This window comes from Culicoides brevitarsis, chromosome 1 (assembly GCF_036172545.1).
Source record: "Culicoides brevitarsis isolate CSIRO-B50_1 chromosome 1, AGI_CSIRO_Cbre_v1, whole genome shotgun sequence".
Lineage (NCBI taxonomy): Eukaryota > Metazoa > Arthropoda > Insecta > Diptera > Ceratopogonidae > Culicoides > Culicoides brevitarsis.
Window position 1 is genome coordinate 32,946,873 of NC_087085.1, and position 17,971 is coordinate 32,964,843.

A 17,971-nucleotide genomic window follows, 5' to 3' on the forward strand; every position below is an offset into this window, starting at 1 on the left:
GTTCCTAACCATCCTTTTCTTTGTCCTGATGTTATTATTTACACACTTGAGACTGTATTAGAACATCATCTTTCGCCATGATCTCCATGATTCCGACGACGACAACAACAAACTGAAACGTCGCCATTTCCATCCTACCTCAAAGTAAACTAAACAAAACTTTTCCTTTTTTATTCGTTCTCTCTTGAAAATGTTATTTTTATATCTTCTCTAGTCTTGAATCCGTTTGTTGGTGTTCGTTCATCCGGCTTGTCATAATATCATTGACGTGAGAATTGTTTAACGCACACAACACGAAAAAAGTTAAAAACAACCTGAACAAAATTTGCAATTTGTTTTCTCGAAAAGAATGGAAAAGTTTTGTGTATGTGCACAACAAACAATTTTAACAGAACTTGACAACAAAAAGAGGTCACTGTTGCCTACTTGTTAAAGATTTTGCAATTTTTACACTAAATATCCCGAAAATAACTACAAGCGAACGTAAAGAAAGTTTTTGCTGCATTTGCGAAACGAAAGAAAGACAAACAAGACGAAATTCGTGGAAGAAAGGAGCGGGAGACGGACCTTTGTTCGTTCGTCGTACGAGAAAACAAAGCGAAACATGTGTACAAAAAGTTGCTCCTTTACTTTTTCGGGAAACTTTTTTTTTCTTTTCTTTAAATACTTACTGCGACAAACTTTATAGACACGCGTTCGGCAGTTCTATTAAGCGATTTTTTGTTGCTTGGCGAACGAACTGGGTGAATAAATTAAACAACTCTGACAAAACAATATGTTGCTTATTCCCATTTATGCTTTGTGCTTTGACTCTGGAATCCAATAACGTGGCGCAATTACTTTGTTACATCGTTTTTTTTTTTAATTTTTTAAATAGACAAAGTTCATGAATGTTTTTCGTGTAAGCAGCTTGCAAGGTAATTTTGGGGTTTAAATGAATTTTAAAAGCATTTCTAATTGCCTCATTTGTGCCCTTCGTGTCGTTGCATGTACGATGAACTCGCTTCAGCACCTCCATCGCCATTGCTCGTAATATTTGTGTGTTTGTTGCACTTTCTAAATTAATTAACTTTTGTCTAAGTTGGTCTCTGCTCTGTACCTCGCCTGTTCGTTGTTTGTTTTCAGTAATAATAATTTGAATTTGTGAAATTTAAATTGAAATTTTGTGTGTGTGTGTGGGAGAGTGCAAAGAGGATTCTCGAGTGAATTTACGGCATAATCGTGTTGGTCTGGCGTGTGATGGTGAAAGAAGTCAATTGGAAGTTCATTTATTATGCTAATAAAGTAATGTTGGAATTTCAATTAGTTCAGTTGAATAGAAGTTAAAGACGAGATTATTTGCTCGAAATGGAAATTTTTGACTTGACTTGAACTTAAACGAATTTTCGTGTCAAAAACTCAAGCTTTTTAGTTTTTAACCGAAATTGAATATTTTCTTTTTTTTTTTTTTTGATATTTTGATGAAATTTTATTTTTATCACATTTTTATTTCATGAATTTTTTGTTGAATTAATTTTCTATTGAAGTAATAAAATTCAAAAAGTAAATTAAATTAAAATAATTAATTGAAAAATATAATAAATATGACCATTTAATTTTAATTAAATTAATAATAAACAAGTAAAAATAAAAATTTTTGAATTAAAATTTATTAAATAAATAAAATTAATTAATTTAATTTAATTAATTTAAATTAAATAAATAAAAATTAAAACTTCATTTAATATGCTTAAAATAAATGAAATTAATTATTAATTTTAAATAAAATTAAACTTTAAAAATTAATTAAAATTAATTTTTTTTTAAATTAAAATAAAATAAATTATTTTTTAAAGAAAAAATATGACAAAACTTTAAAGTAAAACAAAAAAAATACAAATTAAGTAAAATATCACTTTAATTTTTATAAAGTAATAAAAAATTTCAAATTGTCACAAAAATAATTTTATTTTTATTGCAACACTTAAAATTTCAGTCTCTCGAGTGGTTTTTTTTTTAAATGAAAAAACTTTTAATTTTTTTTTTAATAATTTTCATCAAGATAGAATTCTTTGACCAAAAATTTTGAAAAAAGAGCAGAAAACCTAAAAAAAAATTATTAAAATTTCAGGTTCCTGGCTTTTTGACACAAAATCTGACAACAAACAGACAAAAGTTGACCAGAAACCTCTTGACAACTGACAGACTTCCTCATTTCCTAAAGGATATTTAAAATATTTTACTTTCAACTCATTATTTCTTTCACAAAAACCAGACATCTTCTCCTCCACATTTTCATGTTTTCTCTCGCTTTTTCTTCTGCTTTTCCACTAAATTTATTTTTATTCCTTCCATTAAAGTGTTCGGACTTGTACTTAAAGCTTATTACATTTTTTTTTTTACATTTCATGCTTTTTCTCTTGTAACACAGCAGCTGCCTGTCACTCGAGCAGTAACGAAAAAAAAAACTTGTAAGTAAATTCCTTCAAATACAATCATAAAATAAATTTGAAATTTTTTAGCACTCAGTTATCCTGTCTCTTTATTTCTCTCTCACTTATTTTTTTTTTTTTTGGGCCAAATGGCTCGTCGTGTTCTACATTCCCTGACATTATTTCTTATTTTATTGCATGCCCATAAAAATTATAATGTTATAATCTTACGCATCTTGTAATGATGACGACGAAAAACGACGACGACGACGGATGCGAGACGATTCCTTTTTTTACGTTATTTAACGCAAGTCTTGTAAATATAAATAAATAAATTGAAAAAAAAACTTCTGGAACAAAATTTATGTCTTAAAATTTATGACATTTTTTTAGCATCTTCCGACACGACGAAAAAAATGTAATTTATCATCATCATCAACAGCAACGACGAAAATGGAGCGTCCCGTTAGAACAACAAGTATCAATAAATTGATTGAAAAGGGTCGTTTAATACTTTTTTTTGTGTCAAAATTAGAGAAAATTATTTTTTTTATTGTTGCGACAACTCAACATGACATAATAAAATAATCATTGATCATAATCTTCGTTTTGTCTTTGTTCGTGTTGAATAAAATTTGTAAATACAGAAACCTGTAATTAAATTATCTTTTTTTTTTGTTACACAAATTTCTTGACATTTCAAATTCAAAAAATAAATAATCAAAAAATGTCTATGGGCCTCAAGGCAGACAATTAAAAAGACAACACAAATAAATTAAATGAAAGGAAATTTGTTTGTTTTTTTCCGCGTTCGTTAGGATTGTCGCAATTAACACTCTAACTTTGGCAAAAATAATACACAGAAGCATCGACAATGGCCCACAGATAATATTTTGTGTTAAATAAATACTTCGAGGTACAAACGGGCGATAACACACACAAACACAACATTTTCTAGGTCATTCAAAATTTTCGGAAAATTTATTTGAATTTTAATTTGTTTCTCATTTACTTCGAACGTTCGTAGTAGAGTAGGTGAAATTTCCCTAAAAATTATTTTTTCTTCGTTTTTACTGTGAACAAATTTAACCCTGCCAAAATTTTTAACGAGTTTCACCAAAAGTTGAGGACGCATATTGGTTTTACTGCGCGAAATATAAGACAAAATTTTCAACCCTTTTCGTCGTACGAAAATTGTAGGCGAGAAATTTTTGTCACACAAACAATGTTAAAGATGAATATCGGGCCCCTGAAGTATCGTCATTTTCATCATGATTATGGGTCATTGTTAATATTATTATTACTTTATTCTTATCACAGGCAAATTATCAAAAAATATGCTAACAATGACTTCGTACCTAGTTACTTGCTGCCGTTGCTCGGTATGACGACGAACATATTTTGATTGTTTTATTGGAATTTATATTTTTTGTGTTGCTCATTTTGAGTTGTTTTCTCTCTCTTTCTCTCGTTTTTCCGTCGATTAGTTTGGAGGAATTTTCGGCAGTGTATGGCAGCGGTAAAAGTTAATAAAATGTAATGATTCGAATTAATGGCAGCGAAATGAATGTGATTGTTGAATGAATGAATATTGAATCAAATAAGGGGAAAATTTATTGCGATTATTTATTGCCTAGTTGAAGTAGTTAGTGAGCGCTTTTGATGTACCAGACGACTCCTTTTGATCATGAAAAGAAGGAAATTGAATGAAATTTATTAGAAAATGAGTGTTTTTTGATTGATTTTGTTGAAAAATAAGCTTTTTCTATGGATTTTTGTAAAAAGATGAAAAGAAAATCATAATTTTGTAAAAATCTTTACAAAAATGTTAAAGTAATTTAAAAAATTAAAAAAAAAATTCAAAAAACGTTTTTTTTCTAATTTTTCAAAATATTTTTTTTTTTGTATTTTTAGAGCCAAATTTTTAATTTTTACTAAACACTTTATGATTTTTAGCATACTTCTCTTTACGTCATATTTTTATTTGTTTACAGTAAAATTTTCTTTAAAAAATTATTAAAAATCATTTTTTAATTTTTTCAAATGGTTAAAAGGTAAAAAATAAATTTAAATTTATTTAAAACTTTTAAGTAAAAAAAAATATTTTTAGAACTTTTAATCGAATTAAAGTTTCAAAAGTTTTTAAATTTGTGATTTTTAATAACTTTTAAAGAAAATTCAAAATTTCACTGAAAAATAAAAAAAAATTTGACCCAAAGAAAAAACATGTTAAAAATCATAAAACATTTAGAAAAAATAAATTTGGTAAAAAATCAAAATTTGACTCTAAAAATACAAAAAAAAAAATTTTAAGTTTGAGTCATTTTAAGTCATTTAATTACATTTATTTAAGAATTTTTTATAATTTCTAACATAAAAGATTTAGGCTTTTTTATATATATTTTTTTTTTTTGAATTTTGTGAATCTTTTTATCAGTACTTGCTAAATATTTATAAAAATTATAAAAAAAGCCAAAAATGTTTGAAAAAAAAAGAATCAATGATTTTTCAAGCTCAATTACTTGTATTATCTATTTTTTAAAGCTTTTGTAATAATTGAAGTTTCTTTTGGAAATATTTTTGAAAAACATTTTTAGCTCTAATTTTTATAATCTTTGAATAATTTTAGGCATCTTTTAATAAAACGAATCTAATTTATTTTTTTTTATTTCCTCAAGGACCTTTAAAAAGCATAAAAAGTTCATGGGAAATTCATCATGCCTCCTTTGTTGTCCATGTTTGCAGTTACTTGTTCCAAAAATGTCAATAAATCACCAGATGCGGCGTTTCCCAGAATGATATCATCACTTTATTGTTGTGCCTTTGTCGCGATATCCCAAACGAGATAATTCCAAAACTGACTCGCTCACTATATAAAAGCGGCATGTCATTTTCAAATCCCGCAGAGTCTCGGTGTCGCTCAAAATGGCATCTCGTCTCGTTTCGCGGCAGCTCGATGAAAAGCAAGTGGCAAAACTGAAGCTGCGATGGAATCGGATGCATAAATTCATCGCCAACGTTTTCGATACCACATCCATTCACGGTCTCACGTATCTCACAAAAGGCGGCTCGCATGCAATTGAACGGTCTGTAAATTGACACGAAGCTTTCTTTGTTTGTCGGTTGAAAATTGCTTTTCTTTCAACAGATTTTTAATTGCTGTATTCATCGGCGTTGGCATCTACGGCGCAATTTCCATCTCCATGAACACCGTCGAGCGTTACAATGAGAATCCGACAGTCATCTCGATGGATCGCAACATGTTCTTCTGGAACACGAGTTTTCCCAGTTTGACGATTTGTCCGCACAAGAAACTCGACAACGTGAAGCTGGAGCACTACGTGCAGTGAGTATTTGATTTGTTTTGAAGATTTCTGTCCCGAATTCGATGAATAAACGAGTAATTGGACAAAATTTTCATTCACGCAAATATTTATTCATTTCTCGAACGCAGAAATAATCCATCAAAATTTTCGACGGATGAGCTGAAAGCAGAATTCAAGCGTTTCATCACGATTCTGTCGAATGCCACATACGAGAATTTGGAGGATATCCCGAAAAATAACACATTTGACATCGACAGTAACGATTGGCTGGATTTGCTGTATAATTTATCGGCGAAATTCAATCCGGAAATATCGAGTGGCACTTCGTCCAAGTTGTATATGGTCGATACAATAACCGAGCTGGGCTTTTGTCATTCCGTAAACACCAAAATTGCCGGATACAATTCGTATGCGTAAGCGTCTGATCAATTATTTTTATTAATATTTTCATTTCATTTCGCCGTTTTTTTTTCGCTCTCTGTGTCGTGATAACGATATTAATTATTATTCATTCCAATTTATATTCATGTTTTATTCATGACACACAATTTTTTTATTTCATCTCCTTCTTTGGCGCTCGCTCGTTTGCTGATGACTACAAATTGAGGCGAATAGATACCGAAAAAGTAACAGTTGGCACATACTGCCGTACAACAATACGGTCGTCGTTCATCCGCTAGATGGTGAAATTTATGCATTAATCATCAACTTTTCGTCCTCTTATGAGGTAAGTTTTCCATTTCTAAGCGAACTGCATACGCGACGATGACGATGATGATGATGATAGTAGTTGAATAGTTGGGTGTGAGAGTTCAAGGCACGATGCTAATAACGAAGTAACTTTATGTTTGTAAAGTAGTCTTCGATGTAAACGAGACACGTAACTGTTTTAGAACAAATTTTACAAGAAATCTTAGGATTAATCTAAAAGTTTTACAAGAAACGTACATTTTCTTACCTTTGGTACAAAAGTGTATCCTCGAGGTTCAATTCTGTTGAGAAATTTTTAGTTTACGAAAAAAAAAATATTTTTATATAAATTTAATTTTTTAAAATTTTATTAAGGTAATTAATTGTTTTTTATTTTTTTTAATTATAAAATTTAAATTTTAATTTTTAGGTAATTAATTGTTTAATTTTTTTTAATTTTAAAAATGAAAATTATTTTTTTTTTTATTAATTAATTTATTTTTTAATTATTTTTTTATTTTTTTTTAATTAAATTATTTTTATTTTATTCTAAAATAATTAATTTTAAAAGATAAAATAATTTAAACTAAATACTTAACTTAAGAAAAATTATTTTTGTTTGAAGTTTGAAATGAAAATTTTTTTTAAAAATTTAGATAATGGTAAAAAAAAATACCTAAATTATTTAAGAAAAATTACAAAATAATATTTTTTAATAATTTTTTTTTTATTTTATTTATATAATTCTTAAATGTTTATAAAAATATGATTTTTTATCATATGAAAATTTTATAAATTTTAATTTTAATTTGGGTAGTTTTTGTTTAAAAAAAATATATTTTTAAAAATTTAAATTTTATTTTGTACGATTTTTATTTTAATTTTAAAAAAATATATATATTCTTTAAGAAATTTATCCCTTTTTTATGTAAAATAATTAATTTTGAAATTTTAGTGAATTTATGGTACTTACATGATAATTTTTTGACATCCTCAGCTCTACTTTCACGGCGCGATGGAAGTACCGGACATTTCAAAGCAACGATACACCTTTTACGAATCGGATTATACAACCGTTGAACTCGTTGCACTGGAGATCATCACCAATGACGACGTAAAGGAGTGAGTCAATTCATTATACATGTAGATAGAAAAAGATTATTTACTTTTTTTAATTACCTCTTTTGCTGAGAAGCGAGCTACTGCACGTCATTGCCTATTATCTCTCCCTGATTACCATTTTTATTTCTCATTTCACTAAAAATTCTTTTTTTTTTCAACTTTCATTTGAGCGCATTTTTCTATGTTACTTCAACCAAGACTCCCGCTTCTGAGATTTTTTCCGTAAAATGCCCGTTAAAATAAATAAAAGAAACACAAATGATGATATTATTTTAATTACATTCATTCCCACATTTCCCACACCGCCAGCTTAAGAATCAGACAGCGTAAATGTCGTTTCATGAATGAGGCTGACGTTATGATCAGCAATCCGGTTTACAGTTTTAATCTCTGTCGCATGGAATGCAGAATGAAGATGGCAATGAAGTATTGTGGTTGCATCCCGCATTTTTATCGCAGAACAGGTAATGTCTATTTTCCTCTCCTTTTGCGCCTCTTAAACGAGAAAAATCATTTTAAATAAAATTCTTTGCAGATAGAAATGGTCGAACGTATCCCGTTTGTGGCTTTGAGGGACTCAATTGTATTTCTAGCATGAAACGTATGAGATTTTCTGATTTTTTTTTAATTACCTCGTTATCTCTCATTTTTCACGCATTTTAGAGGAAATTATTTCCCTGGACTCGAAAACAAAAAAGATTGACTGTCATTGTTACGCAAACTGCGATAATTCGCACTTTTTTGTTCAGGCTTATGTAAGTTTTCTAATGAATGTTATGCAATTTTTCACTTTTTTTTTGGATTTAGCGATCACGTGAATGGTTTTTGGGTGCAAACTTGCAATGGGGCATCAACGATTATCCAAAAATGCAGCTGAAACGAGAAATGATTTTCACTTTTTCGGATGTGCTTGGTAAAAAATTTCCTTAGAAAATAATTTACATTGTAAAATTTTCTAAAAAAATTTTTTTTTAATATTTTTTGTCTCAAAATACTTAAATTTAGAAAAAAATGTCACAATTAAGATTTTTTTTAATTTATCTTATTTATTTATTTTTTTTTTTTTTTGAAAATACCAAATAAAAAATTTGTTTGTACAATGAAATTATTTTAATTTTTAAAATTTTTATTTAATTATGTATTTTTAAAATTTTTATAAATTAAAAATTTTGAAAAGTTGAAAAATTCAACAATTTTATAAAATTTAATTATAGTTAAAAACAATTCTAAAATTTAATTCAGAAGATAAATTCGTTTAAATTTTTTTTTTTTCATTTTTTATCAAAATTACTTTTAAAAAATATTCAAAATTAAATTTTTAATGTAAAAATTACTTTATGAACTTACCTTATTTAATTTTATTTTATAAAAAACTTCTTTTTAGTGGGCATCGGCGGCTTAGCAGGCCTCTTCCTCGGTTTTAGCATCCTGAGTTTTGTGGAATTGGCATTTTTCTTCGTATGGCGCGTCATCAAAGAATTTTACTTATCATAAATGTACATTTTTGGTCCTTCTCAGAACTTCTCACAAATACACGGAATGAAAACAAAGGTTTTTTTTGTGTATGTTTGACTTATTATCCTTCGGCGAACACAACATTCGGATGTCCGTTTCCGTTTTTCACTTTTTTATCCGCTCTCAGAACGCATCCAATTAAAAGTGATAAATTTTGTCGTTCAATAAAAGGAAAGTTACTTCGTGTCAAGCGCCGCCAAAACAAAAGGACACTTTTTTTGTTGTTTCGCTCGTAACAAGAAGAGTAACGAGTGGCGACACAGGAACTCAGCATGACTGCTAGTTTTGCTTCTACCTGGGGAGTTTCGCAACATGAATGAACCCTTTTTGTGCCTTTTGTTTCGCTTTACGATGGAAACTATGCTCGTTGCTTCGGAAAAAAAACACAATTTGCTCATTTACACACTTTTTCACTTTGCACATTTATTTTCATTTTTACAGTTATGGCGTATTGAGCATCTCTAAGTAATTGTGTGCGATGACAATGGCAAAGGCAAGAAGGCACAAGCATCATCGTAAAAAGTGCTATACGGAGGAAATCACCCTTTACTACGACGCCCAATATCTCGAAAGAGTGAAATGTGTTCAATATTCAATATCGCCTCTTTTTTATTACAGCATCAAGAGGCACTTGTGTTTCGTTATTATTATTATTACATTGCTTTTTTGTACTTTGCCACTCGGCGTGTATGTGCTTTATTATTACGGATGCCGCTGTTTCGCCGCCCCCTTCACTACATTGTGCAGAAATGACTTTCGAGTACAAGTGCTTGAGAATTTAATAACTGAAGCAACGGGTTGCTTAACATTTATTTATTTAAAAAATGAAAAATAAGAAGCCTTCACTCAAGGACGAAACAAAAAAAAACTGTAAACATTCAGACACATTGAGATAAAGAGAGAAAGAGTCTTCGTTATCTGTTAACATTAATCTTCAAGTATTTTTGCACGTTCCAAAAGCAAAGAAAACGAAAAAATGGCAATCTAACACGTTTTCTGTTGTGCTGGTTGTTGATTCGAAAGACGAAAAAAAAGAAAATAGTAAATAAGAAACATATTTTTGAGCATTAAATCTTGAACAACTGACACGAATGTGTGTTCAATCAAAAGAGGAAGAGGAAAAAAAATATTCAGAAAAAATGTTTGATCAATTTGGGATCAAATTCGTGCCAATTTTATGGTTTTGAGATCTAATGACGATGAAAATTGAAAAAAAAATATTTAACATGTAAAAAATTTGAATTTTTGAAAAAATATTTCATTTAAAAATTAAAACAAATACTAAAAAAAATCAAATCTTAAAAAAAAAGTACCTTGAATTAGCAAAGCAAATTCGAATTGTAGTATATGTTTGTTACATAACCCGTTTGTGTACCGAGTCATTGTTTAGATAAAAAAATTTTTCATAGTTTTTGGAACTGTAAAAATCAATAGAAATTATTGCTCAATTTTTGCAATGCTTTCCGGACAAAAAGATGTTAGCATATTTTATCAAAAAAAACCGATATAAAATTTTTAAAAAAACAACTTTTGTTTTGGACTTTTTCTAAATTTTGCGTTTTCGATGTACAGGAGCAAAATGTTAAAAAAAATTTTAAAAAAAATTAAGTTCCTCTTATTAAACATACCGATTTTTCAAAATAATAGATCAATTCTCCGTTCAAAATGAAGAAACAACTTTTTGTTTTTTCTAAATTTTTTTCGATGTAATATTTAAAGATCTTTTTTTCAAAATTTATGAAATAAAAAAATTTTAAAATCATTCTCCGTTAAAAATTTAAAAATTAAAACTTCATAAAAAATAACTGTCAAAAAAATTTGAAAAAAAAATTCAGAAATGAAATTTTTAGCTAGATCACGGTTCTCCGAAAATTCAAAAAGTATGAAAAATTTTTCAAATTAAAATTTTGTGATTTTTTAAGTCAAAATTTTTCTGAAAATTAAGCTAGATCACGGTTCTTCTCAAAAAATTTTGATGAAAATATGAAAAAATTTTGCTATAAAATTTATCAAATTTAGGTTGAAATTAATTTTGGATGGTTCATAACGAAATTTAGCCTCATAACGCTTTTTAGAATTTATTCGAAAATGCGTTATGAAGGCATTTTATCACTTAAAAGGACTTTTTGGACGTTTTCTAAATTTTGCGTTTCCGATGTAGGTACAGGCGAAAAAAAAAAATTTAAATTTTTGATAAATTTTTTGAAAAAGTAATTAAACGCTTTTTCAATTATAAATAAAAATTTATGGTAAAATTTTTTATGAGGGCTCAAAAAAAAAAATTTTTTTTTGGAAAAATTTAAAAAAAAAATTAATTACTTAGAAAATTAGAACTAATTTTCAATTTTTCAAAAAATGCCTTTTGGAAAGTTTACTCTCGTTTAGCACCTTACCGCCTTTGATTCTGACAATTTTTCGACGTTTTCTCGATAGGGTATCACAAAATGGGCCTTTTTTATGCACCAAAAACAAAGTAGTATATGGAACATATACTACAATTAAAAAATATTTAAAAAAAAATATTAATTAATATTACAACTATTTACGTTTGGAACTGTAAAATTAAAATCAACAGAAATTCTTATTTTTTGCACTAAATAATAAAAATTAATAATTTATAACTTATTCAATACAAATAATTTTTTAAATTAAATATAAATAAAAAATTATGGTAAAATTTTTAAAAAATTAAAAATTCATATAAAAAATTAATTACTTAGAAAATTAGAACTAATTTTCAGCTTTTTCATTAAAAATATTTTTTTATAGAGGAAAAACTTTAAAATAAATTTATTTAATTAAATTATTAATTAAAGAATCTTTAGGGAATAAATTTTATTTTTATTTTTAATAAGAGATAACAAGTAAATGAAATAAAAACAGATAAAATATGATTTTTATTTTTTTTTTTATTCTAATTATTTTTTCATAAATATTTAAAAAAACACAGGTTAAAGTTTTAATCTTTTGCTTTTTAACTTTTCTCACAACTTTTTCATATAAATAAGTAATTTTTCGAAAAAAAATTTAATAAAAATGAAGTTTCTTACATTAAGTCTTCTTTATTTTAATCCAAATGCTTTTCAAAAGAAGCTTTTTAATTATTTTTCACCCTGCTGCAACAGATAGTTTTTCATTATATCTAGAAGCATTTACTCGAAAAAAATAATGCGCATTTTTTCCATCCTCCTGCTTAGACAAAAGGAGCATTCAATTGCTGTTAATTATCTCATCATGATTCATGATGGAAAAGAGCAATTAACTGTATATCTTTTCATGAAAAACTTGAGCATTCCACGGAATTGCCTCGAAGCTCTGCTACGAACAACGCACAAGTACGAAGGTAATTATTGTTAAATTAAATTAAGATTTATGTACGTCTGAGAAAAAACTTTTTTTTCGATGCCCGTCTCGAAAGTTAAACTCATCTCCCGTTTTTTAATTTATTTAATTTAATTTAATTTTCAAACAACAAGTATTTTTGAATCTTGCTAAAAGATTGTGCGTCGCGGTATTTTTAGAGACGAGCAAAACATGTGGGGGATCCCGTTGTCAAATATTTCCACGCAAATTTGATAAGTTTGAAAGTTATTAGAGAACAACAATGAAAAACACACGTGTGCCATGGCAGGAGTTTCTTTGATGATGGAACTCGTTTGCGATGATGATTAAATTTTGCCAGCAACAAAAACGACGCACGTACCGTGAAAGCAGCCAAAAAGGTGTTGTTGTATCATAAAGAGACGCGTGTGTGCACGTCACAAGGGAGCGGAGGCACAAACTGTCAGGCACGTCTCACGTGGTTTTTATCGCTTCATTTACCATACGCAACGCAAAATTTCGCATTTAATTCATATTTTTCACTCGTACGCCCCGAAATTTGCCTTTAAAAGCTGTCGAACGAAGACAATTTTTGCCCAAAGTGCCGCTGCAGATAAACATGCGATGACAAGCGGAACAGTGGCTTTTTGGTTGTCTATCGATCGATACATTTTCTAATTAAAATGCCACGCAATTCCCTTTTTCATGGGAAAGATGCATTCGCCATTTTTCCAATTAGACGCAAATTAAATATTAATGGAAATTAAAAAAGACTCGTTTAATTGTGTACTTTACGCTCATTATGACTTCTTATTTAATTATCTACCTTCATATTTAATTTTGTGCAGAAATGGCGAAGAAATTTCAAGAAATGCACATTTTCTCTCCGTTTTCCAGGCACTCGGGCAGACAGAGATAGTTGAAACAAAGGAGTAATAAACAGTTATGTTCTACCTCCGTAGTTCCATTATTATTATTATGAAAGTGCATAAATGAAAAATAAACTTTGCTCCATTGTTCAACGATGTTCATTGTGTTGTGTGTCGGATTCTGAGCTGAAGTTTATTCATGCCGAAGGAGAGATCGTGCAACAGGTGGATATTCATTCTAAAAATATATATTTTCCACAATATTCTGATATTTTATTTATTTTACATGAACGAAAGCTCCTTTTATTTTCAAAAAAAAAGAAAATTCTAAGGTAGTGAAGAAAAGTAAACAATTTAAAGCTGATTTTTTTATGAAAACATCTTAGCTGAAAATAAAAAAAAATGATTGTTGTTATTGTTGAACCTTCCAAGACTTTACAAGAAAATAAAAAAAAACAGAAGTTATTGTACTTCTCATAGAAGTATATATAAAAAGTGGGTAGAAAATTGTTTACGCTAAGTAGTAAACAAATATGAAAAAAAAAATATTATTTGCTTAGTTTGAGACATTTATTTACCTCTTTCTTCGAAAATCTTCTAAAACAGAAAATAAAACTCGATATTAACATTGATTTTTTTTTTGTAATTTTTATTAGCTATTCGTCTTCTTTTTTATAAGTTATTTTATTTTATTATTTTACAATACACTGTCTGAATATTTTAATTTATTTTTTTTATATGATCGATACAATCATTACAGCATTTTAAATTTTATTTTTTTTTTCGTTTTAAGTTATTTTAAAAAATAATAAATCTGTAAAAAATAATTAATGTTGTTTAAGACAATGTTATATATTTTTGTATTTTTTTTTATATAATTACATTTAATTTTATTTTTTTTATTAAATATATCTTTATATTATTTTTATATGTATTTATAATTATAATAATCTTATCTTCAAATATAAATTTTTATTTTTAATTAATTTATTATATTTCATTATTTTATGTATAATATACTATTAAATATATAATGTTATTAATTAACATTTTGCATCATAAAAATTTTTGTTTTTTTTTCAAAAATTAATAAATAATAGCAAAAATTAATAAGGTTGCTGTTAAAATATATAATAATAATTTTTTACGTATTCGCATTTTTTCACATTTTTGCAGCTATAATATGCTATGCTAAATATATTTGATTGCCAATTAATATTTACTTATAATATTATTCGCTCATCATAAATCAGTTCTCATTTTTTGCAAATAATTATCAAAATTAAACATAATTTATTCAAATAAGCTTTTTTTCTATTAATCTTCATTATTATTACACTAATTGCGTTCGACCCATTGTTCTTTTTTCTTGTAATTTACATTTTTTTAATATAATTTTTATTTTAATATTTAAATGTATGATGATTGTTTGAAATCTTTGAAAAAAAAATCATCATCATTTTTATTTTTTATCATTTAATATTTTTTTTTATAATTATATTTAAATATAATAAGCTTGTGAAGTTACTTTTTTGTGTGTTTTTTTATGTACGAGACTTGTACAAAAATTGTTTCAAGGATTTCTTATCATTTAATGCACTATTCTAACTATTTTAATCCCATAAAATACAAAAGAGAAATTTGTCTGTAAAAATCTTCTTAAAACAACATAAAATTGATTCTCTGAAATAATTCCAATATAATTGAAAGCTTCACAAATAATTTTCATGTGAAAATTTATTTGCTTTTGAATTTCAATCGCAACAGGTGTTTTTGAATTCTCGAAACATTCCCAAGAATAACCACAAAATTGTTTTCTTATAGTTTCTGTGCTATTGTTGGTTTCTTTGCTGCCTGTTTTAAACATAAATGAACAACTAAGAAAGTATCTTTTTTTCATGCATATTTCAAGTTAACAAACAATAATTTTCCTTAAAATTTTATCTTTTTACAGTATTTACACATCCAGGCTTGTGGTGATTTTTTTTGGTAAACGACAGTTTCTAACCTTTGGGCTTCGTTCCGTAGAAAAAATCCGCAAATTTCTTAATAAATAATAAAACACAAAAAATAAACGTAAGAAATTTTGATTAAAAAATATTATTCTAACTAAAAACATTTTTTTTCCCAAAAAAAATAAAGACTTTACCACGACGGGTTTTGCGGTCATTTAAACGAAAAAAAAAATTATTATTATAATTAATTGTTATTTCACAAAATACTCATTCTTTGTTCAGTAATAACGTTAACGAGACGTTTCAATTTTCTTTTTTTTCTATTTTCAGAGCATTTCCATGGAAAGTCAAGAGTGACTTGCCCCGTGGCGATACAATTTACTTTCCTTGGAACAACAACTTTAATTTCCTTTCCGTTATTTATTTACTTTTTATTATAAAATTGTTTTTTATTTATTTATTTAGCGAATTTTCTCGTCGGTCGGTGTTTTTCTCGAAAAAATAAAGTGAAAAAACGTAATAAATGGTTAGATTTCGTGCGCGTTAACTTTTCACCACTGCCATCACTTGTTTCCCATAATTGCGTGCGCGTCGTGTGTGTTGAAAGTGTGCTTTTTTTTACATATAAAAAGTTATTGTTACATACTACAAATGAGGTTTGTGTTTGTTTGATGTTGATTAATCGAATAAATTAGTTGTGTTTATTTTTTATTTATTATTATTTCTATGTATGTGTTTTGCTTAGCAGAGGCCCTTCTTCTTACGTAACACGAAATGTTTTAATGTAAAAGAATTTTTTTTCTATAGTGATGATGATAAAGATATCAAAAAGGTGTGTTTTCTCCATTTAATTTTTTTTTTATTTATTTTATGATCAAAGAGATTATTTTATTATTTTTTTAATGAGTTTTGATCGATTTTTCTTGCACTTTTCTTTTGTAATCTCAACATCTTTCAATATTTTTTTTTTCTTATAAACCTATGGAAACACAAAACTTACTTACGAATTCTAGATCTAGATATTTTTCTCATCTTTCTTATTTTTTTTCGACGTCTTCTTTCGATTTTCTTTCAGTTATTTTTTACACAATGATGCTGTCACTACTTCTAAATAATATCAAATTTATCAACGAGATTATGACAACAATGAAGTACTTCATGATTGTATTTGTGGCGCTGCTGTTGCTGCTGAAGATAATTGAATCAGATGATGAACTGCCGTAATGGGTGACACCTAAACCTAATATCTCCGTATCTGGAAAAGTGAAAAAAAAGAAGCGAAGAAGAAGAAGAAAAGAATATATTATTATAATGATAATCATAATAATGCCTTGTTGCTCAATATTTGACTCGTAGTGACGTTGCTGATAGCGATGAACGATATACAATAAAGTAAAAGGTGCAAAAAAGCGGAATTTTATGTCTTTCTTTAAGTATGCTGACACAAATTTATGTATTCAGTACGCTGAAACACACAGAAACTGAAAAAGTAGTCGTCTAAGGAACGACATACTAAAACGCATTTCGATACTTTAGACTTAACACTTTTTTTTATACATTTACGCCTTATTTCACAATTTCATACTCCTCATAGCCTGAAGAATTTTATCGAAAAAGTGAAAAAATTTCACAATTTCATACTCCTCATCGCTTAAAGATTTTTTCCAATAAAATCCAGAAATTTCACAATTTTTTACTCCTTAGCAACTGAAAACTTTTTCCAATGAAATGTACGAATTTCACAATTGTTTACTCCTCATTTCACAATACTCCTCATCGCTTGTAGACTTTTTCCATTGAAATGAACAAATTTTACAATTTTATACTCCTCATAGCCTGAAAAATTTTCCTAATGAGATGCAAAAATTTCACAACTCCTCATTGCTTAAAGACTTTTTTCAATAAAATTCAGAAATTTTACAATTTCGTACTCCTCATCGCCTGAAGACTTTTCCCAATGAAATGCTCAAATTTCACAATTTTGTACTCCTCATTGACTGAAGACTTTACCCAATGAAATTTACAAATTTCACAATTTCGTACTCCTCATCGCCTGAAGACTTTCTCAATGAAATTTACAAATTTCACAATTTCGTACTCCTCATCGCCTGTAAACCTTTTTCCCATTAAAATGCATTAATTTCACAATTTCATACTCCTCATTTTACATTTTACAGACGACAAGTCGAGTTTCTTACCGCATTTTTTCTTCGAAATGCGGTAAAAAGCGAAGAAAGGCATATAAAGACATTCACCGTAAAAATTGTTGACAATGTCGAGAATTTTCGGTATTTATTTGTGCACCAGATGAAAAATAAAATAATAATATATGGAGGTGAGTGTTCTTATCGTCTTTTTTTATATTTTTTTCATCGCCGTCGTCGTTGTCGTCGGTCGTGTTGTATGTCGGCGAAAAAACAATTTGAAAATGAAGACAGGGATTTATTCAAAAGAATAACTGTCGGCACAATAAATTTCCATTTGCTGCTTTAAAACGTGTGTGTGTGTGTGTCTTTATATGCAGTAACTTGTCTTTGGAGAGACATTCCAAGCAATTGTTTCGCATAAAGCACGTCTAGACTTACAGAAAGCCCCTTAATCGATAGGGATCATGTCACATTTTAATTGATTTTTCCGAGAAATGGAAGGAAATGTCTCAGGTTTAGTCAAAGTTCATCGTTTTTTTTTTATATGAAAAAAATCCGTGGAATTGTTTTGATTGGACACACGATTAATTTAAAGTTTTTCTTGAATTTTCTGGA

General features: G+C 27.8%; 2 protein-coding genes across 2 annotated transcripts in view; one reads left to right on the forward strand and one right to left on the reverse strand.

Moving 5' to 3' along the window:
* The first annotated feature begins 5,336 nt into the window (after positions 1 to 5,336).
* LOC134837663 (sodium channel protein Nach) lies at positions 5,337 to 9,043 on the forward strand. The gene is made up of 10 exons (XM_063853047.1): positions 5,337 to 5,497; positions 5,560 to 5,757; positions 5,866 to 6,150; positions 6,353 to 6,464; positions 7,425 to 7,549; positions 7,859 to 8,013; positions 8,085 to 8,150; positions 8,213 to 8,304; positions 8,357 to 8,462; positions 8,934 to 9,043. The coding sequence occupies exons 1-10, from the start codon at positions 5,337 to 5,339 to the stop codon at positions 9,041 to 9,043; spliced, it is 1,410 nt and encodes a 469-aa protein (XP_063709117.1).
* Positions 9,044 to 16,289: 7,246 nt separating this feature from the next.
* LOC134838379 (neural cell adhesion molecule 2-like) overlaps positions 16,290 to 17,971 on the reverse strand; it is an 85,220-nt gene continuing 83,538 nt past the window's right edge. The window contains exon 11 of the mRNA XM_063853896.1: positions 16,290 to 16,464. Coding sequence (XP_063709966.1) covers positions 16,292 to 16,464 — 173 coding nt within the window. The 3' untranslated portion in view covers positions 16,290 to 16,291. The remainder of the gene's footprint in view (positions 16,465 to 17,971) is intronic.